This window comes from Zophobas morio, unplaced genomic scaffold (genome assembly GCF_036711695.1).
Source record: "Zophobas morio isolate AGI-343-1 ecotype UQ-CSIRO unplaced genomic scaffold, CSIRO_AGI_Zmor_V1 ptg000020l, whole genome shotgun sequence".
Classification (NCBI taxonomy): domain Eukaryota; kingdom Metazoa; phylum Arthropoda; class Insecta; order Coleoptera; family Tenebrionidae; genus Zophobas; species Zophobas morio.
In genome coordinates, this window is record NW_026972125.1 from 849,525 (window position 1) to 874,517 (window position 24,993).

General features: G+C 28.2%; 1 protein-coding gene across 2 annotated transcripts; it reads right to left on the minus strand.

The window, feature by feature from the left end:
* Nucleotides 1-6,663: 6,663 nt before the first annotated feature.
* On the minus strand, nucleotides 6,664-22,942 carry LOC135131338 (sorting nexin-14-like). 2 transcript variants are annotated; one of them, XM_064059015.1, is made up of 12 exons: nucleotides 22,745-22,942; nucleotides 22,434-22,698; nucleotides 21,694-22,387; nucleotides 21,361-21,641; nucleotides 21,248-21,309; nucleotides 21,172-21,207; nucleotides 13,161-13,389; nucleotides 12,929-13,107; nucleotides 12,605-12,877; nucleotides 7,185-7,375; nucleotides 6,971-7,135; nucleotides 6,664-6,924 (listed from the first exon to the last, which is right to left on the minus strand). In XM_064059015.1, the coding sequence occupies exons 1-12, from the start codon at nucleotides 22,855-22,857 to the stop codon at nucleotides 6,677-6,679; spliced, it is 2,736 nt and encodes a 911-aa protein (XP_063915085.1). In that variant the 5' UTR covers nucleotides 22,858-22,942; the 3' UTR covers nucleotides 6,664-6,676. The 2 variants fall into 2 exon arrangements, with proteins under 2 accessions (XP_063915085.1, XP_063915086.1); XM_064059016.1 differs by lacking the exon at nucleotides 21,172-21,207.
* Nucleotides 22,943-24,993: the final 2,051 nt, after the last annotated feature.

Genomic DNA, 24,993 nt, shown 5'->3' on the forward strand with positions numbered 1-24,993 from the left:
AAATCAATACATATTTCAATTCTTCGGGTTTTCTATTTTTGATTTCTGGATTTTTCGATGTGTCTACCTTATTACTTTTTCGATGTTTCAATTTTTCGACTTCCTGGTTTTAGATGTTCTGTTTCTCAATTTTTCGATTTGTTAATTTTTCATTCCCGATTTATCGAGATTTGATTGTTCAGGTTTTCGATTTATTAGTTTTCCATTTTTTCGTTTTTTGATTTTTCCGCTTTTCCAATTTTTCAACTTTTAACTTTTTGTTTGTCGATTTCTCTATTTTTCGACTTTTCGACTTCATCACTTTTCGATTTCTCGTTCTTTTAATCTTTCAATCTCTCAATTTTTCAAATTTTTAAGTTTTTTTTTCGAAAAATCCAGAACGTGAAAAATCTAAAAGTCGAAATAGTAAAAAATCCCAAAATTGAAAAACTGAAGAATCGAAAAATTGAGAAAACTCACAAAATTGAACGAAATATCCAAAAATTGGGAGATTAAAAAATTAAAAAATCGGGAAATCGAAAAACCGAAAAATTGCAAACCTAAAGAATCGAAAAATTGAAAAATTGACGAACTGAAAAACTGAAAAATCGAAACCTTGGCAAGTCGAAAATGGGTAATTCAAAAAATAGATTAATTGAGAAACCGGAAAACTGAAAATTCAGAAACGTCAAAACTTGAAAATTTAAAAAATGGGAAAATTGAAAAATCGGATAATTCAAAAATCGAAAAGCCGAAAAGTAAAAAAACGAAAAACCGATAAACCGAAAAATTCAAAAACTGAGACAATCAAAACATCGATACATCCCCCTCTCGATAAATCGAGTTCTCAAAAAATTGAAAAATCGAAAAATAAAAAATTCTGAAAAAAAAATTAAAATATGCAAGAACTGAAAACTCGAAAAATTCAGAAATCGAAATACATATAAAACAGTCGAAAATTGAAAAATCTAAAGTTTAAAAAACGAAAAACTGAAAATCCAAAAAATAAAAAATCGAAAGGCGAAAAATAGAAATATTGAAAAATCCCAACACTGAAACAAATATCCAAAATTGAGAAATTAAAAATTTAGCCAACCGAAAAATCCAAAAATCGAAGAATTGAACAACTGAAAAATCGAAACTGTGAATTCGAAAAGCGGGAAATAAAAAAAAAATATTAATTGAAAAATCGGAAAACTGAAAATTTAGCAACGTCAAAATTTGAAATATTGGAAAACAGAAATATTGAAGAACTGGAATATCAAAAAATCCAGAAATCAATACATATTTCAATTCTTCGGGTTTTCTATTTTTGATTTCTGGATTTTTCGATGTGTCTACCTTATTACTTTTTCGATGTTTCAATTTTTCGACTTCCTGGTTTTAGATGTTCTGTTTTTCAATTTTTCGATTTGTTAATTTTTCATTCCCGATTTATCGAGATTTGATTGTTCAGGTTTTCGATTTATCAGTTTTCCATTTTTTCGTTTTTTGATTTTTCCGCTTTTCCAATTTTTCAACTTTTAACTTTTTGTTTGTCGATTTCTCTATTTTTCGACTTGTCGACTTCATCGCTTTTCGATTTCTCGTTCTTTTGATCTTTCAATCTCTCAATTTTTCAAATTTTTAAGTTTTTTTTTCGAAAAATCCAGAACGTGAAAAATCTAAAAGTCGAAATAGTAAAAAATCCCAAAATTGAAAAACTGAAGAATCGAAAAATTGAGAAAACTCACAAAATTGAACGAAATATCCAAAAACTGGGAGATTAAAAAATTAAAAAATTGGGAAATCGAAAAACCGAAAAATTGCAAACCTAAAGAATCGAAAAATTGACGAACTGAAAAACTGAAAAATCGAAACCTTGGCAAATCGAAAATGGGCAATTCAAAAAATAGATTAATTGAGAAATCGGAAAGCTGAAAATTCAGAAACGTCAAAACTTGAAAATTAAAAAAATTGGAAAATTGAAAAATCGGATAATTCAAAAATCGAAAAGCCGAAAAATAGAAAAACGAAAAACCGATGAATCGAAAAATTGAAAAATCGAAAAATAAAAAATTCGGAAAAAAGAAACATTAAAATATACAAGAACTGAAAACTGAAAAAATTCAGAAATCGAAATACATATAAAACAGTCGAAAATTGAAATATCTAAGCTTTGAAAAACGAAAATCTGAAAATCCAAAAAATAAAAAATCGAAAAGTCGAAAAATAGAAGTATTGAAAAATCCCAAAACTGAAACAAATATCCAAAATTGAGAAATTAGAAATTTAGCCAACCGAAAAATCCAAAAATCGAAGAATTGAAGAACTGAAAATTCGAAACTGTTAATTCGAGAAACGGGAAAATAAAAAACAAAAACATTAATTGAACACTTGGAAAACTGAAAATTTAGCAACGTCAAAATTTGAAATATTGGAAAACAGAAATATTGAAGAACTGGAAAATCAAAAAATCCAGAAATCAATACATATTTCAATTCTTCGGGTTTTCTATTTTTGATTTCTGGATTTTTCGATGTGTCTACCTTATTACTTTTTCGATGTTTCAATTTTTCGACTTCCTGGTTTTAGATGTTCTGTTTTTCAATTTTTCGATTTGTTAATTTTTCATTCCCGATTTATCGAGATTTGATTGTTCAGGTTTTCGATTTATCAGTTTTCCATTTTTTCGTTTTTTGATTTTTCCGCTTTTCCAATTTTTCAACTTTTAACTTTTTGTTTGTCGATTTCTCTATTTTTCGACTTTTCGACTTCATCATTTTTCGATTTCTCGTTCTTTTGATCTTTCAATCTCTCAATTTTTCAAATTTTTAAGTTTTTTTTGGAAAAATCCAGAACGTGAAAAATCCAAAAGTCGAAATACTAAAAAATTCCAAAATTGAAAAATTGAAGATTCGAAAAATTGAGAAAACTCACAAAATTGAACGAAATATCCAAAAACTGGGAGATTAAAAAATTAAAAAATTGGGAAATCGAAAAACCGAAAAATTGCAAACCTAAAGAATCGAAAAATTGACGAACTGAAAAACTGAAAAATCGAAACCTTGGCAAATCGAAATTGGGCAATTCAAAAAATAGATTAATTGAGAAATCGGAAAACTGAAAATTCAGAAACGTCAAAACTTGAAAATTTAAAAAATTGAAAAATCGGATAATTCAAACAGTAAAAAACGAAAAACCGATAAATCGAAACATCGAAAAATTCAAAAACTGAGACAATCAAAACATCCAAACATCCGAGTCTCGATAAATCGAGTTCTCAAAAAATTGAAAAATCGAAAAATAAAAAATTGGGAAAAAAGAAAAATTAAAACATACAAGAACTGAAAACTCGAAAAATTTAGAAATCGAAATACATATAAAACAGTCGAAAATTCAAAAATCTCAAGTTTAAAAAACGAAAAACTGAAAATCCAAAAAATAAAAAATCGAAAAGTCGAAAAATAGAAATATTGAAAAATCCCAACACTGAAACAAATATTCAGAATTGAGATTTTAAAAATTTAGCCAACCGAAAAATCCAAAAATCGAAGAATTGAAGAACTGAAAAATCGAAACTGCGAATTCGAGAAACGGGAAAATTAAAAAAAATATATTAATTGAAAAATCGGAAAACTGAAAATTTAGCAACGTCAAAATTTGAAAAATTGGAAAACAGAAATATTGAAGAACTGGAAAATAAAAAAATCCAGAAATCGAAAAATCTACAATTTAAAACATTGAACAATTGAAATACCGCAAAATTGAAAAATGCAGAAATCCACACATCGAAGAATCAAAAAAGAAAAATTCGAAAATCTAAAACTGAAAAATCGACAAATCGAAACTCCAGAATTTAAAAAAATTGAAAAATCGGATAACTGAAAGATCGAAACATCGAAAAATTGGAAAATCGAAAAACCGAGAAATCCAAAAATCGAAATATCGAGAAATAGAAAAAACTGTCGAAAATTTGAAAAATCTAAAGTTTAACGAAAAATTGAAAATCCAAAAAGTAAAAAAGAGGTGGAAACCCAAAAACTGCAAACTGAAAAATTTAAAAATTGGAGAATCGACGAATTGGAATCGATTGGCCTGAAAATTTGAAAAATTGAATAGACGAAAAACTGGAAAATCGAAAGAAACAACAAAAATTAAGGAAATGAAAAAACAAAAAATTGTGATATAAAATCGAGAAAATGAAAAATAAAAAATCAGGAAAATGCAAAATAAAGATCGGAGTTGAAAAATTTAGGGGACGAAAAATTGAAAAAGGGAAAAACTAAAATCGAGAATGTGAAAAATGGAAAAATGAGAAATTGTAATTATTGAAAAATTGGAAAATTTAGAAGTCAAGAAACTGTAAAATTAAAAAATCAAAAATAAAAAAACGAAAAAGTGTAAGTATAATAAAAACTTGAAAAATGTAAAAAGTGAAAATCAAACTTGAAAATTTGAAGAAAAATTGAAAAAAACCTGAAAATTTGATAAATTGAATAAATGAAAAATTGTAAAATCGAAAGAAACAACAAAAAATAAAGGAAATGAAAAAACAAAAAATTGTGACAAAATCGAAAAAGTGAAAATTAAAAAATCGGGAAAATGAAAAATAAAAATCAGAAACAAAAAATTGGAAAAGGGAAAAATTAAAAATTGAGAAACTGAAAAATCGAAAAATGAAAATCTGTAATATTGAAAAATTGCCAAATTGAAAAACTGATGCAAACCGAAAAATTGAAGGAACGAAAAACTGAAAATTTTGGTAGTCGAGAAACTGTAAAATTGAAAACTCAAAAATAAAAAACGAAAAATTACAAAATGAAAACTTGAAAAATCTTAAGAATCGAAAAAGTGAAAAATCAAAAAAAAAGAAATTATGTATTATGAAATAGAAATATTGAAAATTAAAGGAATTGGAAAATCGGAAGACTGGAAATCCAGAAACTGCAAAGTAAAAATTTAAAAATTGAAAAATGGACGAACTGAAAATTCAAAGCCTGAAAATTTGAAAAATTGAACAAATGAAAAATTGTAAAACCGAAAAAAAACACAGAAAATAAAGGAAATGAAAAAACGGACAATTGTGACATAAATCGAGAAAATAAAAATTAAAAATTCGCCACAGTGAAAAATAAAAATCGGGAACATGAAAAATTGTGGAAACGAAAAATTGGGAAACTGAAAATTCGAAAAATTGACGAAACGAAAAATTGAAAAATCGAAAGAAACAACAAGAAATAAAGGAATTGCAAAAATGAAAATTTGTGACACAAAACCGAGAAAATGAAAATTAAAAAAATCGGGAAAATGAAAAATAAAACTTGAGAACTTGAAAAATTGAGGAAACGAAAAATATACAATGAAAACTTGAAACATTTTAAGCATTTTCATTTTTTTTGTAAATAAAACATAACCTAACGAAAAAAGTTCAGGGAATTTTTATTCTTCTGCATCGAATACCAACAAACTCACTAAATTTTCATGGCCAACCCTACTATATAAAGATCGTGAACGAATATATATAAAATTGAAACTAGAAAAAAAGAAATTGTAAAACTGAAAAATCAAAAATAAAAAACCAAAAATTACAAAATGAAAACTTGAAAAATCTTAATAGAAAAAGTGAAAAATCAAAAAAAAAGAAATATGTATTATGAAATAGAAATATTGGAAATTAAAGAAATTGGAAAATCGGAAGACTGGAAATCCAAAACCGCAAAGTAAAAATTTAAAAATTGAAAAATGGACGAACTGAAAATTCAAAGCCTGAAAATTTGAAAAATTGTAAAATCGGAAAAAAAAAACACAGAAAATAAAGGAAATGAAAAAACGGACAATTGTGATATAAATCGAGAAAATAAAAATTAAAAATTCGCCACATTGAAAAATAAAAATCAGGAACATGAAAAATTGTGGGAAAAATTGTGGAAACGAAAAATTGAGAAACTGAAAATTCGAAAGATTGACGAAACGAAAAATTGAAAAATCGAAAGAAACATCAAGAAATAAACAAAGGAATTGAAAAAATGAAAATTTGTGACATAAAACCGAGAAAATGAAAATTAAAAAAATCGGGAAAATGAAAAATAAAAATCGAGAACTTGAAAAATTGACAAAACGAAAAATTGAAAAATTTAGAAGTCAAGAAACTGTAAAATTGAAAAATAAAAAATAAAAAAACGAAAAAGTGTAAGTATAATAAAAACTTGAAAAATGTAAAAAGTGAAAATCAAACTTCAAAATTTGAAGAAAAATTAAAAAAAAACTGAAAGTTTGAAAAACTGAATAAACGAAAAATTGTAAAATCGAAAGAAACAACAAAAAATAAAGGAAATGAAAAAACGAAAAATTGTGATATAAAAATCGGGAAAATGAAAAATAAAAGTCGGAAACAAAAAATTGAAAACGGGAAAAATTAAAAACTGAGAAACTGAAAAATCGAAAAATGAAAATCTGTAATATTGAAAAATTGCCAAATTGAAAAACTGATGCAAACCGAAAAACTGAAGGAACGAAAAATTGAAAATTTTGGAAGTCGAGAAATTGTAAAACTGAAAAATCAAAAATAAAAAACCAAAAATTACAAAATGAAAACTTGAAAAATCTTAAGAATAGAAAAAGTGAAAAATAAAAAAAAAAGAAATATGTATTGTAAAATCAAAACATTGAAAATTAAAGAAATTGAAAAATTGGAAGACTGGAAATTTTTTAAAATTTATTTAGCATTCCGTAAACTCGGGTACATTTCAGACAAAATAAGATCCAGTAAATTGTACGCCAACTGCTTATTATAATCCGGGTGCTGCAAAATCTCGAGAAGCGTTTTCAAGCCCCCACTGAAGTTCTTCCCAATGAAACTCTCCACATACAAAGGTACAAAATTTTCTATCTCAGCGAACGCCCTTTCTCTCCTTTGTATCAGTTCTTCTCTAGTGTGAGCGTCACGTGGCACGAAAATAACATCTGAAAACAATCATCACCCATTGTCGTTATTTTACGAAAAATTTACCCCCCAGCAGCTGTACTAAATACGTCAAGTTTGAGGGTGATAGCCCCTGTTTCAATTTTCTTTCGATAAAAATGCTAAAGAAAGCTTCCACTGCTTCCTGCGCTACGCTGCAGACGGCGGCGTACAGTTTGAGTAGACACTGGGGAATTTTAAAAACGTATTTTACTGAAATACAGACTTTAGAAACTTCGAAAAATGGAAAGTCGCTACGTACGCAAATAAAACACGCACTGGATCATTCCGACTGGATTGAACGAACTGCTGCACGAATCTTTCAAGTCTTTTAAGGATGTGCCGAAGTTGTCGTTGAAGACGTGGTTGCGGAAGGTTTTGGGCATGGGAGGACGGGTTTCGAACGTTGTTCTAAGGGTTGCTTCGTCGCCAATTTCGGCCCATTCGAATTTTCTATAATTACCAAATTTTGCAAAGACGTCAGCACTTTTTTGAGTAATTCAGTTACTTTACAATTACTTTTTGCAATTACTTTTAACCCATAATGAATATTTTAATTTATCATGGGAAGATTTTAAATGGGAAGTGGTGTTTTTTTATCAACCTGACTTAGTGAGAATTCGAACAAACTGACGAATGTGATTTTTCAAAATATTGCGAGTTTTTAAATCTTACATTTTTCGATTTTTCAATTTTTTGATTTTTCGATTTGTTGATGTATTGATTGCTCGATTTTTAAAATTTTCAATTTTTCGAATTTTTAAATTTTAGATTTTTCGATTTCCCAATTTTCGATTTAACGGTTTTTTTTCGATTTTTTGCTTTCTCGTTTTTTTATTTTCCGGTTTTTCAATTTGTTGAAACTAATTTTTCAATTTTTCGATGTTTCGATTTTTCACTTTTTGTTTATTTTCGATTTTTGGACTTCTGGACTTCTCGATCTTTCGATTTCGCGATTTTTCGATTTTTCAATTTTTCAATAATTCATCTTTCCAATTTTTCGAGGTTTCAGTTTTGGGATTCACGTATTTAAATTTTTGGATTTTTCAATTTTTGGCGTGTCGAAATTTTTGGATTTTTCGATTTCTCAATTTCTTGATTAATGGATTTTTTAATTCTTTGATTTTGCAAATTTTCTACGTTTAAGTACATATTGGGATTTTTCAATACTTCGACTTTTAAATTTTTAGAATTTTTGTTTTTCTGATTTCTTCTTCGATTTTTAAAAAAATTGCAATTTTTTAAATCTTACTTTTTGGATTTTTCAATTTTTTGGAATTAATTTTTAGTTTTTCGATTTATCGGGTTCTTTAAGTTTAAATTTTTCAATTTTAATTTTCCCATTTTTCAATCTGTAGCTATTTCGACATCGGAATTTTTCGATTTTTCGGCTTCCCAATCTTTTGATGTTTCGATTTCGCGATTTTTCAATTATTCGATTTCGATTTCTCAGTTTTCCGATTATCGAGTTTCCAATTTTCCGACGGTTCAGTTTTGGGATTTATGTATTTAAATTTTTCGATTTTTCAAGTTTTGGCGTTTCTAAATATTGGATTTTGCGAAATCTAAATTCCTCGATTAATGGATTTTTTAATTTTTCGACTTTTTGATTTTTCGTCTTTCTGATTTCTCAATTTTTCGATTTTCAAATTTTCTACGTTTAAGTATTGCGATTTTTCAATTTTGAGATTTTTCAGTACTTCGACTTTTAAATATTTAGATTTTTTGACTTTCTGTTTTTTTGATTTTTTACTTATTCGATTTTATCAAAATTTTAAATCTTAGATTTTTCGATTCGTTGATGTTTTGATTTCTCGATTTTGTAAATTTTCAATTTTTAACATTTTTAAATTTTAGATATTTCACTTTGTTTTTTCGATTTCTCAGTCTTTCGGTTTTTTCAATTTTTTGATTTTTCGATTTCTCAATTTCTCGATTAATGGATTTTTTAATTTTTCGACTTTTCGAATTTTCGTCTTTCCGATTTCTCAATTTCTCAATTCAAATTTTCTACATTGACGTACATATCGGGATTTTTCAATTTTAGGATTTTTACTTCCGAGTTTTATATTTTTAGATTTTTCGACTTTGTTTTTTTGATTTTTTACTTATTCGATTTTTCAAAATTTTGAGATTTTTTTTAATCTTACATTTTCCGATTTTTCGATTCGTTGATGTTTTGGTTACTCTATTTTGTAAATTTTCAATTTTTCGAATTTTTAAATTCTAGATTTTTCACTTTTTTGTTGTTTCGATTTTTTGCCTTTTCATTTTTCGATTTTTCGGAAATAATTTATCAGTTTGTTGATATTTCGATTTTTCGCTTTCTCGTTTTTAGATTTTCCGGCTTTTCGATTCGTTGGAACTAATTTTTCAGTTTTTGGTTTGTTGGTTTTTTTAAGTTAAAATTTTTCAATTTTTGGACTTCTGGACTTCTCGATCTTCCGATTTCCATTTCTATTTTTCAAAATTTTGCGATTTTTTTAAATCTTACATTTTTCGATTTTTCAATTTTTAGTTTTTTCAATTCGTTGATGTTTTGATTTCTCGATTTTGTAAATTTTCAATTTTTAGAATTTTTATATTTTTACATATTTCACTATTTTGTTCTTTCGATTTCTGTCTTTCGATTTTTTGCCTTCTCATTTTTCGCTTTTTCAATTTTTCGGAATTAATTTTTCAGTTTTCCGATATTGATTTTTCCATTTTTAGATTTATCGGGTTTTTCAAAATTAAATTTTTCAATTTTTCGGTTTCGATTTCCCAGTTTTTCAATTATTCAAGTTTCCAATTTAGTATTTTTTAATTTTTAAATTTTATGCGTTTCTAAATTTTTGGATTTTTTGATTTCAAAATTTCTCGATTAATGCATTTTTTAATTTTTCGACTTTTCGATTTTTCATCTTGCTGATTTCTCGATTTTTCGATTTTCAAATTTTCTACAATTAAGTATTGGGATTTTTCAATACTTCGACTTTTAAATTTTTCGATTTTTTGACTTTGTTTTTTTTTTGATTTTTTACTTACATATTCGATTTTTCAAAATTTTGCGATTTTTTTTATCTTACATTTTTCGATTTTTCTATTCGTTGATGTTTTGATTTCTCGATTTTGTAAATTTTCAAATTTCCTATGTTTAAGTACTGAGATTTTTCAATTTTGGAATTTTTCATACTTCAACTTCTAGATTTTTCGACATTCTGTTTTTTTTATTTTTTACTTATTCGATTTTTCACTTTTTTTGTTTGTCGATATTTCGATTTTTCGCCGTCTCGTTTTTAAATTTCCCGGTTCTTCGATTTGTTGGGAACAAATTTTTCAGTTTTTCGATATTTCAATTTTTCGCTTTTTGGTTTATTGTTTTTTTTGAGTTAAAATTTTTCGTCTTCTGGAGTTCTCGATCTTTTGATGTTTCAGTTTTGGAATTTATGTATTTAAATTTTTCGATTTTTCAATTTTTGGATTTTTCAATACTTCGACTTTGTTTTTTTTTATTTTTTACTTATTCGATTATTCAAAGTTTTGCTATTTTCTGAAATCTTACATTTTGCGATTTTTCAATTTTTTGATTTTTCAATTCGTTGATGTTTTGATTTCTGGATTTTTTAAATTTCAATTTTTCGAATTGTTAAATTTTAGATTTTTCACTTTTTTGTTTCGATTTTTTGCCTTTTTATTTTTCGATTTTTCGGGAATAATTTATCAGTTTGTCGACATTTAGATTTTTCAATTTTCGATTTAACGGTTTTCTTTCAATTTATCGATTTTTCGACTTTTGGATTTCTCGAACTTTCGATGTTTCGATTTAGCGATTTTTCGATTTCTCGACGTTTGAGTTTTGGGATTCATGTATTTATTAAAATTTTTCTATTTTTCAGTTTCTGAATTTTTGACGTTTCTAAATTTTTTGATTTTTCGATTTTCGATTTAACGGTTTTCTTTCGATTTTTCGCTTTCTCGTTTTTAGATTTTCCGGCTTTTCGATTCGTTCTCTTTTTCATTTTTTTGGTTTATTGGTTTTTTTAGGTTAAAATTTTTCAATTTTTCGATTTTTCGATTTCTCAATTTTTCGACGTTTGAGTTTTGGGATTCATGCGTTTATTTAAATTTTTCTATTTTTCAGTTTTTGAATTTTTAACGTTTCTAAATTTTTTGATTTTTCGATTTAACGGTTTTCTTTCGATTTTTCCCTTTCTCGTTTTTAGATTTTCCGGCGTTTCGATTCGTTCTATTTTTCATTTTTTGGTTTATTGGTTTTTTGAATTTTTGGCGTTTCTAAATTTTTTGATTTTTCGATTTTCGATTTAACGGTTTTCTTTCGATTTTTCGCTTTCTCGTTTTTAGATTTTCCGGCTTTTCGATTCGTTCTATTTTTCATTTTTTGGTTTATTGGTTTTTTAGGTTAAAATTTTTCGATTGTTCGATTTTTCGATTTCTCAATTTTTCGACGTTTGAGTTTTGGGATTCATGTATTTATTTAAATTTTTCTATTTTTCAGTTTCTGAATTTTTGACGTTTCTAAATTTTTTGATTTTTCGATTTTCGATTTAACGGTTTTCTTTCGATTTTTCGCTTTCTCGTTTTTAGATTTTCCGGCGTTTCGATTCGTTCTATTTTTCATTTTTTGGTTTATTGGTTTTTTAGGTTAAAATTTTTCAATTTTTCGATTTTTCCACTTTTGGACTTCTCGACCTTTCGATGTTTCGATTTAGCGATTTTTCGATTTCTCAATTTTTCGACGTTTGAGTTTTGGGATTCATGTATTTATTAAATTTTTCTATTTTTCAGTTTTTGAATTTTTAACATTTCTAAATTTTTGGATTTTTCGATTTCTCAATTTCTCGGTTAATGAACTTTTTAATTTTTCGACTTTTCTATGTTCAGGTATTGAGATTTTTCAATTTTGGGATTTTTCGACATTGTTTTTTTTTATTTTTACTGATTCGATTTTTCAAAATTTTGTGATCTTTTAAATCTCATAGTTTTCGAATTTTTAAATTTTATGTTTTTCATTTTTTTGTTGTTTCGATTTCTCAGTCTTTCGATTTTTTGCCTTCTCATTTTTCAATTTTTCGGAAATAATTTTTCAGCTTTTCGATTTTTCAGTTTTTCGATTTATCGGGTTTTTTAAGTTTAAGTTTTTCAATTTAGCTATTTCGATATCCCACTTTTTTGATTTTTCGACTTCTCCACTTATCGATCATTTGATGTTTCGACTTTGTTTTTTGATTTTTTACTTACTCGATTTTTCAAAATTTTGCGAGTTTTTAAATCTTACATATCTCAGCATGTTCATGTATTCGATACTTTAATTTTTGTATTTTTTAGATTTTTAAAATTCTTGATTTTCCAAATTTTCGGTTTTGACAATATTTTGATTTCTCCTTCAAAAACGAAACATCACATATTTAAAAAAAAAGACGCTAGGAGCCCTTAAGATTCTGTAAAATTATTTCCAAATAAAGAACTCGAGATTTTTAAAAAGTATTTTAAAAACAAAACGCAAAAAACCTCGAAGATTTTTTATATTAAAAAAAAAATACTAGGCGCCTGGAAGACTTTCTCTTTTAAACGCAAAAAATTGGTCTAAAGTTATTTAGACACATCTTCATCAAATTTTTCAAAGTGCAAAAAGTAATTGTTAAAGCAATTGCCCCAATCACTGTTTAAAATATAAAATACCCCGATTTTGATTTTCCAGTCGACGATAAAAACGTCCCCATGAAAGAATCCAAATGTTGCCCCTTCTCCTTCCTCAGTTTATGCGCCACCGACTGATAAATGTTACCCAAATCCTGTACATTCTGGGCACTCGTGGCCATCAACACCGTGAAGTCTTCTTCAGCCGTCAGAAACGAAAACAACAAGTCGCTGCCCCTCAGCGACGGTTTCTGGAGAAGTTTGGTTAGAAACTCCTCATACTTTTTCATTCTGATTTCAAGCGAACTGCCAGCTCTTTAAAAAAACTAAACACTAGACAAAAAACAACAAAACCGCGATTAATACTTTCTAGACGGAAGTGACGCATCGTTGAACTCGTTTTCGCCGTGAAACTCCACCAACTTTGCTTTCAGGGTGTAAAAATCCTGATCCTTCCTAGATACTATCCAGTGCCGCTTTGTACAGTCATCAACGACATCCAATCGTTGGACGTTTATGCAAAAACTGACGATTTTGTTAGTCGTCTGTAAGTTTTTCGTTAAAAAAAAAAAAAGTGTGTGCTTGAGTCGGTATTAACCTGATATGATAAAATCGAGACCCTCCACGCACTCAAGTCCCGGAAAATATTACCACACTCGGAAATAATTATGTCTTCGACTGTCCCGTTTTCAATTGTTTGGGTCTCAGGTGGGTGTATGGCGCCATCTATGGGTTGAGCTACTTTAAGCGCTCCTCTTATCTTACCAATGCCGCTGCTGATTTTAGCAACGGTACCTTGACTAGGTGTCTCATAGTACTTTCGTCCGCTGGACAAAAACGCAAAATTACACAACTGTTATCCATTCACGATCTTTATATAGTAAAGTAGGCTTTGATATTTTTTTTCTTTAAGTTGGATAAACTGATTTAGTTTAAATTAAATCACGGTTGAGGACTCCTCGACTTACGTTGGCAACAGTGTTTGTTTCTAACTAGGAATAAAATTAACTAGAAAAAATACATACATACATACATACATAGGACTTTATTCATGATAAAATGATACATGATTAGGCGGAGTCTAGCCATAGGCTATTCCACTCAACCTTACAAAATAAATATTAAATACAAAAACAATAAAATAATAAAATTAACTTAGAGATGCAATATCTAGGAAGAAAATAATAATATAAATACGCAATAACCACAACAAAAATATATAATTCACACAATAATTTAACAGTAGCTATTAAAAATATAGTTTATAATTATCCGTATTGACCACTGATGAAGGTATATAATCAGAAATCCAAGTCTCCATCACCGCTACCACATCAAAGTCATTGGAATATATCAAATTCTGAAATTCAGTAAATCCTGTAAACAGGGAACTTACATTCAAATGCGCTATACTCATTAGCTTAGAATTATTTTTATTTGAGCTACTGGCCATAATCAATTTTAGATATTAATATATTAAGCTGCTTCTTGTACATAGCGCACTGCTGCTTGTCCCCGCATACATGTTGTGTCGAAATTAATGAATTTTTGTTTTTTAAATTATACTCAGCGCAGTTGATACATTTATAAGACTCACTAGTACACTGTTTAGCTTCATGACTTAGAGAGCACTTGTAACATACTGACTCCTCATTTTTACAATCACGACTCATATGCCCATATCTTAGGCATTTAAAACATTTTAGTATCCTAAAGTTATCATTACATTTACATGAACGCCAACCTACAAAAACTTTACCCTTACTCACTAAGATATTACGAACTTGATAGCTTACTTGTATTACAACATTAAAACTTTTTTTAAATTTTATCCTAGTTATAATTTTAACATCACTGGTAATAAGGGTTTCATCAAGCTCATTAGATGTTACTATTTTTCTGATCAATCTTGCATCATCATATTCAAAGAAATCTAAATCAATATCTTTAATTATAACACGCGGACTCCACTTTTTGCTCTTCTCAACAGAATAAGCTTCACCCAACGTAGATTTAAGCTCTTGCATCAGCACGCTGCGGGACTCATCATCAGCACACTTTATAATCAACCCCGATTTTACAATTTTCGTAGACTCCACACGGGCGTTCAGAGCCGCAGGATCCACCTGACTTCTAATATTATTAAGGACGTCATTTTTACCTTCCTGACTTGCAGATGACCCACTTGGATGTTTAACTAAAATATCACACGATTGATTTTTTGCCACCTCACTATATGAACGCGACAATGCTGGCATTGTAAATAAGGAATTCGCTTTTTCAAGATTGGCAATTTTTTCTCTTTGCAGATTATTAACGTTTTGTAGCTCTCGGACTAATTCTTCTAACAATTTCACTTTATCTTGCACATCAGCACTGATCTGGGCACCACTTACATCACTAGCACTAGCACCATACTGATTCGGATTGCATAATTTACAAACCCAACTGTTTTTGTCGATGATAATGATGTTATTCAGATTTTCAAAACATTTCACATGAACATATGTGGAACAACTTTTGGCATTACATCTAATTTTCGGCGCGTTTTTAGCTATATAGCATTTACAGATTTTACAATGTAAACTTTTTAGCGGATCGACTGGATTTGCATCCTCGTCGTCCGGCATCTTGATTGCAAAATGTCATAATATTTTTAACAAAGCGTTTTACTTTCGACAAATTGACACTAGATTTACCAGAATATTACAAGCTGCTTACTGTTTCCTTCAATTTAATTCAGGTCACACGAATTACAGTTCGTCGTCTGAGAACTCGTTTGATCTACAGACCACAGCGCACTCAAGCCAATGTCGACTCTAAGCGCTCGGAAACGATTTGATTTATAAGCCATGATCCGTGATCTGATACACATCCTAACCGGTTTCGACCATAATTTCTTGCTGTTTCAATTTCGAATTCTCAGCTTTTCGAAATTTTAGTTTGGGGATTTTTCAGTTTACTCCTATTTATTATTCAATTTTTGGATTTTACAGTTTCTCAATTTTTCAATTTCTCGGTTTTCAGTTTTTCTCTTCAATTTTACGATTTTTAAATATTTCCATTTTTTAATTTTTGACTTTTGTAAACTCTTTATTTGTCGATTTTTCAATTAATTGATTTTTCAGGTTTTTCTATTTTTCTATTTTTTCAGGTTTCGATATTTCGACTTCACTTTTTTGAATTTTCGATTTCTCAATTTTTCGATTCTTTGGATTCTCAGTTTTTGGATATTTCAGTTTTGGGAGTTTTCAGTTTTTCGATTCGTCACTTTTTCTTTCATTTTTCAGTTTTTCGATATTTCAGATTTGGGATTTTTCAGTATTTCTGTTCTTGGACTTTTCCACTTTTGACTTCTGGATTTTTCGATGTGTCGACTTTTTACTTTTTCGATTTTTAAATTATAGATTTCTCAATTTTTTGGTATTTTAATTTTTCAATGTTTAAAATTTTTGATTTTTCGATTTCTTAATCTTGATTTTTCGACCGGTTTTAGATTTTCTGTTTTTCAATTGTCATTTCTTCAAATTTTCGATTTTTTAATTTTTCAAATTTGACTTTTATAAACTCTCAATTTTTCGATTTTTCAATTAATCGATGTTTTGATTTTCCCATTTCTTGACCTTCGAGTGTTTCGATTTTCCTGTTCTTCAATTCTTTAAATTTTTGTTTTTTCAGTTTTTCGATTTTTAAAGGTTTCTATTTTTCGACTTCACTTTTTTGATTTTTCGATTTTTCAGTTTTAGGATTTTTCAATATTTCAATTTTTCGGCTTTTCTATTTTTGACTTCTGGATTTTTCGATGGGTCTACCTTATGATTTTTTTCAATTTTTGAGTTTTTAAATTTTAGATTTTTCAATCTTTTGAATTTTAATTTTTCAATATTTCTTAATCTTTCGATTTTTCGACTTCCTGGTTTTAGATGTTATTTTCCATTTTTTCGTTTTTTGATTTTTCCGCTTTCCAATTTTTCAACTTTTAACTTTTTGTTTGTCGATTTCACTATTTTTCGACTTCATCACTTTTCGATTTCTCGTTCTTTTGATCTTTCAATCTCTCAATTTTTCAATTTTTCAAATTTTTAAGTTTTTTTTTCGAAAAATCAGGAACGTGAAAAATCCAGAAGTCGAAATACTAAAAAATCCCAAAATTGAAAAATTGAAGAATCGAAAAATTGAGAAAACTCACAAAATTGAACGAAATATCCAAAAATTGGGAGATTAAAAAATTGAAAAATTGGGAAATCGAAAAACCTAAAGAATCGAAAAATTGAAAAATTGACGAACTGAAAAACTGAAAAATCGAAACGTTGGCAAGTCGAAAATGGGCAATTCAAAAAATAGATTAATTGAGAAATCGGGAAACTGAAAATTCAGAAAAGTCAAAACTTGAAAATTTAAAAAATTGGAAAATTGAAAAGTCGGATAATTCAAAAATCGAAAAGCGAAAAACCGAAAAGTAGAAAAACGAAAAACCGATAAATCGAAAAATCGAAACATCCGAATTTCGATAAATCCAGTTTTCAAAAATTGAAAAATCGAAAAATAAAAAATTCGGAAAAAAGAAAAATTAAAATATACAAGAACTGAAAACTCGAAAAATTCAGAAATCGAAATACATACATATAAAACAGACGAAAAGTGAAAAATCTAAAGTTTAAAAAACGAAAAACTGAAAATTCAAAAAATAAAAAATAGAAAAGTCGAAAAATAGAAATATACAAAAATCCAAAAACCCAAACAAATATCCAAAATTGAAAAATTAAAAATTTAGCCAACCGAAAAATCCAAAAAATCGAAGAATTGAAGAACTGAAAAACGGAAACAGCGAATTCGAGGAACGGGAAAATAAAAAAAAATTATATTAATTGAAAAATGGGAAAACTGAAAATTTAGCAACGTCAAAATTTGAAAAATTGGAATTTAGAAATATTGAAGAACTGGAAAATCAAAAAATCCAGAAATCGAAAAATGGAGAAATACAAACATCGAAGAATCAAAAAAAAAAAAAATTCGAAAATCTAAAACTTAAAAATCGAAAAACTGAAAAATCGACAAATCGAAACTGCAGAATTTAAAAAAATTGAAAAATCGGATAACTGAAAAATCGAAACATCGAAAAATTGGAAAATCGAAAAACCGAGAAATCCAAAAATCGAAACATTGAGAAATAGAAAAAAATTGAGAAATTGATAAATTAAACAATCAAAACATCCAAAGATCTGAATTCGATAAATCGAGAAATAAAAAAAAATGAAAAACTATAAAAAAGAAAAATTGAAACATCGAAAAGTTGAAAAACATTGAGAAATCGAAGTATAAAACTGTCCAAATTTTCGACAAATCTCAAGTTTAACGAAAAATTGGAAATCCAAAAAGTAAAAAAGGGGTGGAACCCAAAAACTGAAAAATTTAAAAATTGGAAATTCGACGAATTGGAATCGATTGGCTTGAAAATTTGAAGTGTAAGTACATATAATAAAAACTTGATAAATGAAAAATGTAAAAGTGAAAATCAAACTTGAAAATTTGAAGAAAAATTGGAAAAAACCTGAAAATTTGAACAAACGAAAAATTGTAAAATCGAAAGAAACAACAAAAAATAAAGGAAATGAAAAAACCAAAAATTGTGATATAAAATCGAAAAAGTGAAAATTAAAAAATCGGAAAAATGAAAAATAAAAATCGGAAACAAAAAATTGGAAAAGGGAAAAATTAAATATTGAGAAACTGAAAAATCGAAAAATGAAAATCTGTAATATGGAAAAATTGCCAAATTGAAAAACTGATGCAAACCAAAAAATTGAAGGAATGAAAAACTGAAAATTTTGGAAGTCGAGAAATTGTAAAATTGAAAAATCAAAAATAAAAAACGAAAAATTACAAAATGAAAACTTGAAAAATCTTAAGAATCGAAAAAGCGAAAATCAAAAAAAAAGAAATACGTATTATGAAATAGAAATATTGAAAATTAAAGAAATTGGAAAATCGGAAGACTGGAAATCCAAAAGCTGCAAAGTAAAAATTTAAAAATTGAAAAATAGACGAACTGAAAATTCAAAGCCTGAAAATTTGAAAAATTGAACAAATGAAAAATTGTACAATCGAAAAAAAAAACACAGAAAATAAAGGAAATAAAAAAACGGACAATTGTGATATAAATCGAGAAAATAAAAATTAAAAATTCGCCACATTGAAAAATAAAAACCGGGAACATGAAAAATTGTGGAAACGAAAAATTGAGAAACTGAAAATTCGAAAAATTGACGAAACGAAAAATTGAAAAATCGATTGAAACAACAAGAAATAAAGGAATTGAAAAAATGAAAATTTGTGACATAAAACCGAGAAAATAAAAATTAAAAAAATCGGGAAAATGAAAAATAAAAATCGAGAACTTGAAAAATTGAGGAAACGAAATTGAAAATGACAAAAATTAAAAACTGAGAATGTGAAAAATCAAAAAATGAGAAACTGTAATATCGAAAAATTGCAAAATTAAAAAATTGCAACTCGAAAAATTGAAAAATTTAGAAGTCAAGAAATTGTAAAATTGAAAAATCAAAATTAAAAAAACGAAAAAGTATATAGTGAAAACTTGAAAAATGTCAGAAGTGAAAATCAAACATGAGAATTTGAAGAAACGAAAATTTGAAAAATCGAAAGAAACATCAAAAAATAAAGGAAATGAAAAAACGAAAAATTGTGATATAAAATCGAAAAAGTGAAAATTAAAAAATCGGGGAAATGAAAAATAAAAATCGGAAACAAAAAATTGGAAAAGGGAAAAATGAAAAATTGAGAAACTGAAAAATCGAAAAATGAAAATCTGTAATATTGAAAAATTGCCAAATTGAAAAACTGATGCAGACCGAAAAATTGAAGGAACGAAAAATTGAAAATTTTGGCAGTCGAGAAATTGTAAAATTGAAAAATCAAAAATAAAAAACGAAAAATCACGAAATGAAAACTTGAAAAATCTTAAGAATCGAAAAAGTGAAAAAAAAAAGAAATATGTATTATGAAATAGAAATATTGATAATTTAAAGAAATTGTAAAATTGGAAGACTGGAAATCCAAAAACTGCAAAGTAAAAATTTAAAAATTGAAAAATGGACGAACTGAAAATTCAAAGCCGGAAAATTTGAAAAATTGAACAAATGAAAAATTGTAAAATCGAAAAAAAAAAACACAGAAATAAAGGAAATGAAAAAACGGACAATCGTGATGTAAATCGAAAAAATAAAAATTAAAAATTCGCCACATTGAAAAATAAAAATCGGGAACATGAAAAATTGTGAAAACGAAAAATTGAGAAACTGAAAATTCGAAAAATTGACGAAACAAAAAATTGAAAAATCGGTAGAAACAACAAGAAATAAAGGAATTGAAAAAATGAAAATTTGTGACAAAACCGAGAAAATGAAAATTAATAAAATCGGGAAAATGAAAAATAAAACTCGAGAACTTGAAAAATTGAGGAAACGAAAAATTGAAAATGACAAAAATTAAAAACTGAGAATGTGAAAAATCGAAAAATGAGAAACTGTAAATATCGAAATTTTGCAAAATTAAAAAATTGCAACTCGAAAAATTGAAAAATTTAGAAGTCAAGAAATTGTAAAATTGAAAAATCAAAAATAAAAAAACGAAAAAGTATATAATGAAAACTTGAAAAATGTCAAAAGTGAAAATCAAACATGAAAATTTGAAGAAACGAAAATTTGAAAAATCGAAAGAAACAACAAAAAATCAAGGAAATGAAAAAACGAAAAATTGTGATGTAAAATCGAAAAAGTGAAAATTAAAAAATCGGGAAAATGAAAAATAAAAATCGGAAACAAAAAATTGGAAAAGGGAAAAATTAAAAATTGAGAAACTGAAAAATCGAAAAATGAAAATCTTTAATATTGAAAAATTGCCAATTTGAAAAAGTGATGAAAACCGAAAAATTGAAAATTTTGGAAGTCGAGAAATTGTAAAAATAGAAATATTGAAAATTAAAGAAATTGGAAAATCGGAAGACTGGAAATCCAACAACTGCAAAGTAAAAATTTAAAAATGGATGAACTGAAAATTCAAAGCCTGAAAATTTGAAAAATTGTAAAATCGAAAAAAAGAAAACACAGAAAATAAAGGAAATGAAAAAACCGACAAATGTGATATAAATCGAGAAAATAAAAATTACAAATTCGCTACAGTGAAAAATAAAAATCGGAAACATGAAAAATTGAGAAACTGAAAATTCAAAAAATTGACGAAACGAAAAATTGAAAAATCGAAAGAAACAACAAGAAATAAAGGAATTGAAAAAATGAAAATTTGTGACACAAAACCGAGAAAATGAAAATTAAAAAAATCGGGAAAATGAAAAATAAAACTTGAGAACTTGAAAAATTGAGGAAACGAAAAATATACAATGAAAACTTGAAAAATTTTAAGCATTTTAATTTTTGTTGTATATAAAACATAACCTAACGAAAAAAGTTCAGGGAATTTTTATTCTTCTGCATCGAATACCAACAAACTCACTAAATTTTCATGGCCAACCCTACTATATAAAGATCGTGAACGAATACATATAAAATTGAAACTAGAAAAAAACTCACCGCGTTTTCAGAGGTGAGCCAAAATTAACAACAGATCTGTTAAAACTTAGTAAAACTGAATTCAAATCCGTCTTACCTGGAAGCGGCGGCTTTGTTGTAGGTGGCGGTGATCTTCGCCCCACAAATGTGGCTATAAAACTTTAAATTTCGTCAAAAAACGTCGTTTTTATCATAATAAAATAGTAATACCTCATTGCTGTGAAAAAACGACGGCAACCAAATTTTTTCCAGGACTGTAAAAGTGTGCTCATATGCTTGATACAGGGGTTTGGAGGTGCGCAATCTCGCCACGTTGTAGACGCCGTCTTTGATGAGGGCGTAGTAATCATTGACAATTTCGTCTGGACAACCGACAAAATTGACGCAATCTTGACTCAAGTACTCTTTATACAGAGTTAGCGCTTCTGAGTGGAGCTCCTCTAGTTGTTTTTTAGACAACTCAGGAGTCAAAAGCTTGTTATTAAATTCATCTAAAAACACCTGTGCAGCTATAATAACTCTCATTAATTCTAACAGTATTACCAACATCCAGACAAAACTGCAACAAATGTACATGCTCCTCCTTTTTCAAAAACTGCATAAAGGCGTATAGTAACTCAGTGTTACCCTTAATAGTGTTCAAATCCGTGGCAAACGACGAATCTTGGCTATTATTGTTAATGAAATTTTTCAAAAATTGTACTTTGTTACAGACTGATTTATTCTTCATTTGATACTTGGGTTTGTACGTACTGGCGAGTATTACCAACAAATTTATTATGTTAGGGTCAGCTAGAACGTCCATCAAGGGTAGTAAAACCCACCCAGCTAATATTTCTCTAATTAAAACTAAATAATTTTTGCATTGTAAGTACTTGTCGGGGAGAACTTGCGGCATCAACGACGACGCTAAATACTGAAGATAGCTCAATTCACTTTTTCGATTCACGGTGGCCACGTGGAGCCTCTTCCCCAAATAATCCACCACAACATCATTAAACCGCGACTTTTTCAGTTTGACGATTTGTTGCATGTAAAGATAGTCATCGATGTGTTTAATAACACACGGTACTAATTTTCGCGATATTATACTAGCATGATCCAGATTTTGAAACTCTGTAATAATAGCGGCACTCGCGTATTGTAAACAATAGCGAAGTTCGTTCAGAAAGTCGGCGTCAGTGGTGAATTGACCATACCAAGAAGTTATAAAATTTTCCAAGATTTTGTTATAAAACTGCAAACAATTATTTTATATACAGTGGTTTGAGGGTGACATTTACCTCCTCAAGTGCACTGTTTAGTTCCTTTGGAATGTACAAATCCTTCCACGGTGTCACCACTTTGCTTTGTAGATGTCTCTTGCACGATAAATCGTCGCAAATGCTGCAAGACTGTTTCAATCTCTTGCGAAAGGAGTTGTTTCCATAGCAAAAAGTAACAAGACTGAGGAGGTACACTGAAGCTGTGCTGTGGTATTTAAGGAGGCACCAACACACGAAGCAACCTAGGACGTATCCGCCGTAAACTACCAACGCAGCGATGGAACTAAAAAAATGTGTGTAACACGGGGATATGTATTGATTATTCTAACCTATAAAACAGGGCTAATTTTAATGACAAGATTGTAACTGCTAGAGCGGCATATCGGCTGTATTTGTCGTTGATTATTAAGGTTACGATGTGGTATATGTCTCTGTGGACCATTTTTACTAATTTAACTCAAATTTGTTGTTGGTTTTCATTTCATTGCAATTTTTTCGTCGAACGAACTGTCAAACGGTGACAGACATGGTTGCCATGTTTTTAGAACTATGTATATCATTGAATCAATATTATTATAAGAACCCCAAGATTTTTTCATATTAAAAAAAAACATACACACATCAAGGACCCCCAAAGATTCGTCCAAACTCAAAAATAGAGACCTAGAGACCTAGAGTAGTAATGTCAATTTGAAAATACTAGACGCGCTTTTTCACGATGTTGCCAACATAAATTTGAATTTCTAACGCACACTGAGATGTGAATTATTACGAAATATAGGTACTTCTTTGTTCTTTTGGAAAAATATAAACATATTAATTCAGAATTTTCATTTCCAGTTATAATCTTATTCCGAAGTCTGAAAATTCGAATTTGAACCTACATTTTTCAGAAAGTAGTCACTGTACAAACTTTTCCTTTTTTTGTCTAAATAAACACGGCATCTCTACTTACGTGTGATTTTTTTCGTAATTTTTGTCTTAGCAACTTTTCTGGAGTCGTGCTGAATGTGTTCTTTTGGAAAAAAATACCATAATTAGTTCAAATTTTGATTTCCAACTATAATCTTGCTCTGAGAGCACAAATATGCTATATTTTTCGGTTCAGCTCGTTGAAATCTACTCCTCAAAATTTTTGAGGGATTTTTTGGCGACTTCGAAGAAAATAATTGAAAAAAATATGAAACAATTTTCCTCGGTCAAGTTCAAGCACCTGAAGTGTTTTTAAATGTCCGTTAGTTGGTATTTCTTGTCGTTTTATGAAAATTTCGAAAACGATAAATGGCAAAATTTGAGATATTCTAAAAATTCTAATTTAAACATACATAGTTCGGATAATAGTTACCGTACGAATTTCTCCTTTTTTCTCCAGATAGATACGACATTTCTGCTTAAGTGTGAATTTTTGTGTAATTTTTACCTTGACAACTTTTCCGGAATCGTACTGAATGTGTTGTTTTGTAAAAAAAATTATCATTAATCCAGAATTTTGATTTCCAGCTACAATATTGTTCCAGGGTCAGAATCTGGTATATTTTTCAGTTCAGCTTGCTGAAATCCACTCCTTAGTTTTTTGGGCGATTTTAAGCCAATTTAGAAAAAAAAGTCAATTTTTGGAGATTTGATAAAGCTTGACATTTTTGACTTTCAACTGAAGGTCTTTAAAAAAATAACAAAAAATTCTCCTCGTTCAAGTTCAACCTCCTGAAGTATTTAAGATGTCTGTCGCTCGATATTTCCTGTTGTTTTACCAAAATACCCAAAATGATACCTGATAAATTTTGAAATTTTCTAAAAATTCGAATTTGAACCTACATTTTTCAGAAAGTAGTCACTGTACAAACTTTTCCTTTTTTGTCCAAATAAACACGGCATCTCTACTTACGTGTGATTTTTTTCGTAATTTTTGTTTCAGCAACTTTTCGGGAGTCGTGCTGAATGTGTTCTTTCGGAAAAAAATACCATAATTAGTTCAAAATTTTGATTATCAACTATAATCTTGCTCTGAGAGCACAAAGATGCTATATTTTTCGGTTCAGCTCGTTGAAATCTACTCCTCAAGATTTTTGAGCGATTTTTTGGCGACTTCGAAGAAAATAATTTTTTTGATATTTGAATAAAGTTTGAAATTTTTGACTTTCTACTCAAGATCTCCAAAAAATATGAAACAATTTTCCTCGGTCAAGTTCAAGCACCTGAAGTGTTTTTAAATGTCCGTTGGTCGGTATTTCTTGTCGTTTCATCAAAATTTCGAAAACGATAAATTTCAAAATTTGAAATATTCTAAAAATTCTAATTTAAACATACATAGTTCGGATAATAGTTATCCTACGAATTTCTCCTTTTTTCTCCAGATAGATACGACATTTCTGCTTAAGTGTGAATTTTTGTGTAATTTTCACTTTGACAACTTTTCCAGAATTGTGCTGAATGTGTTCTTTTGGAAAAATATAATCATTAATTCAGAATTTTCATTTCCAGTTATAATCTTGTTCCGAAGTCACAAATGTGATGTATTTTCCAATTCAGTTCGTTGAGGGCTACTCGTCAGAATTTTTGGGCGATTTTTCGTCGACTT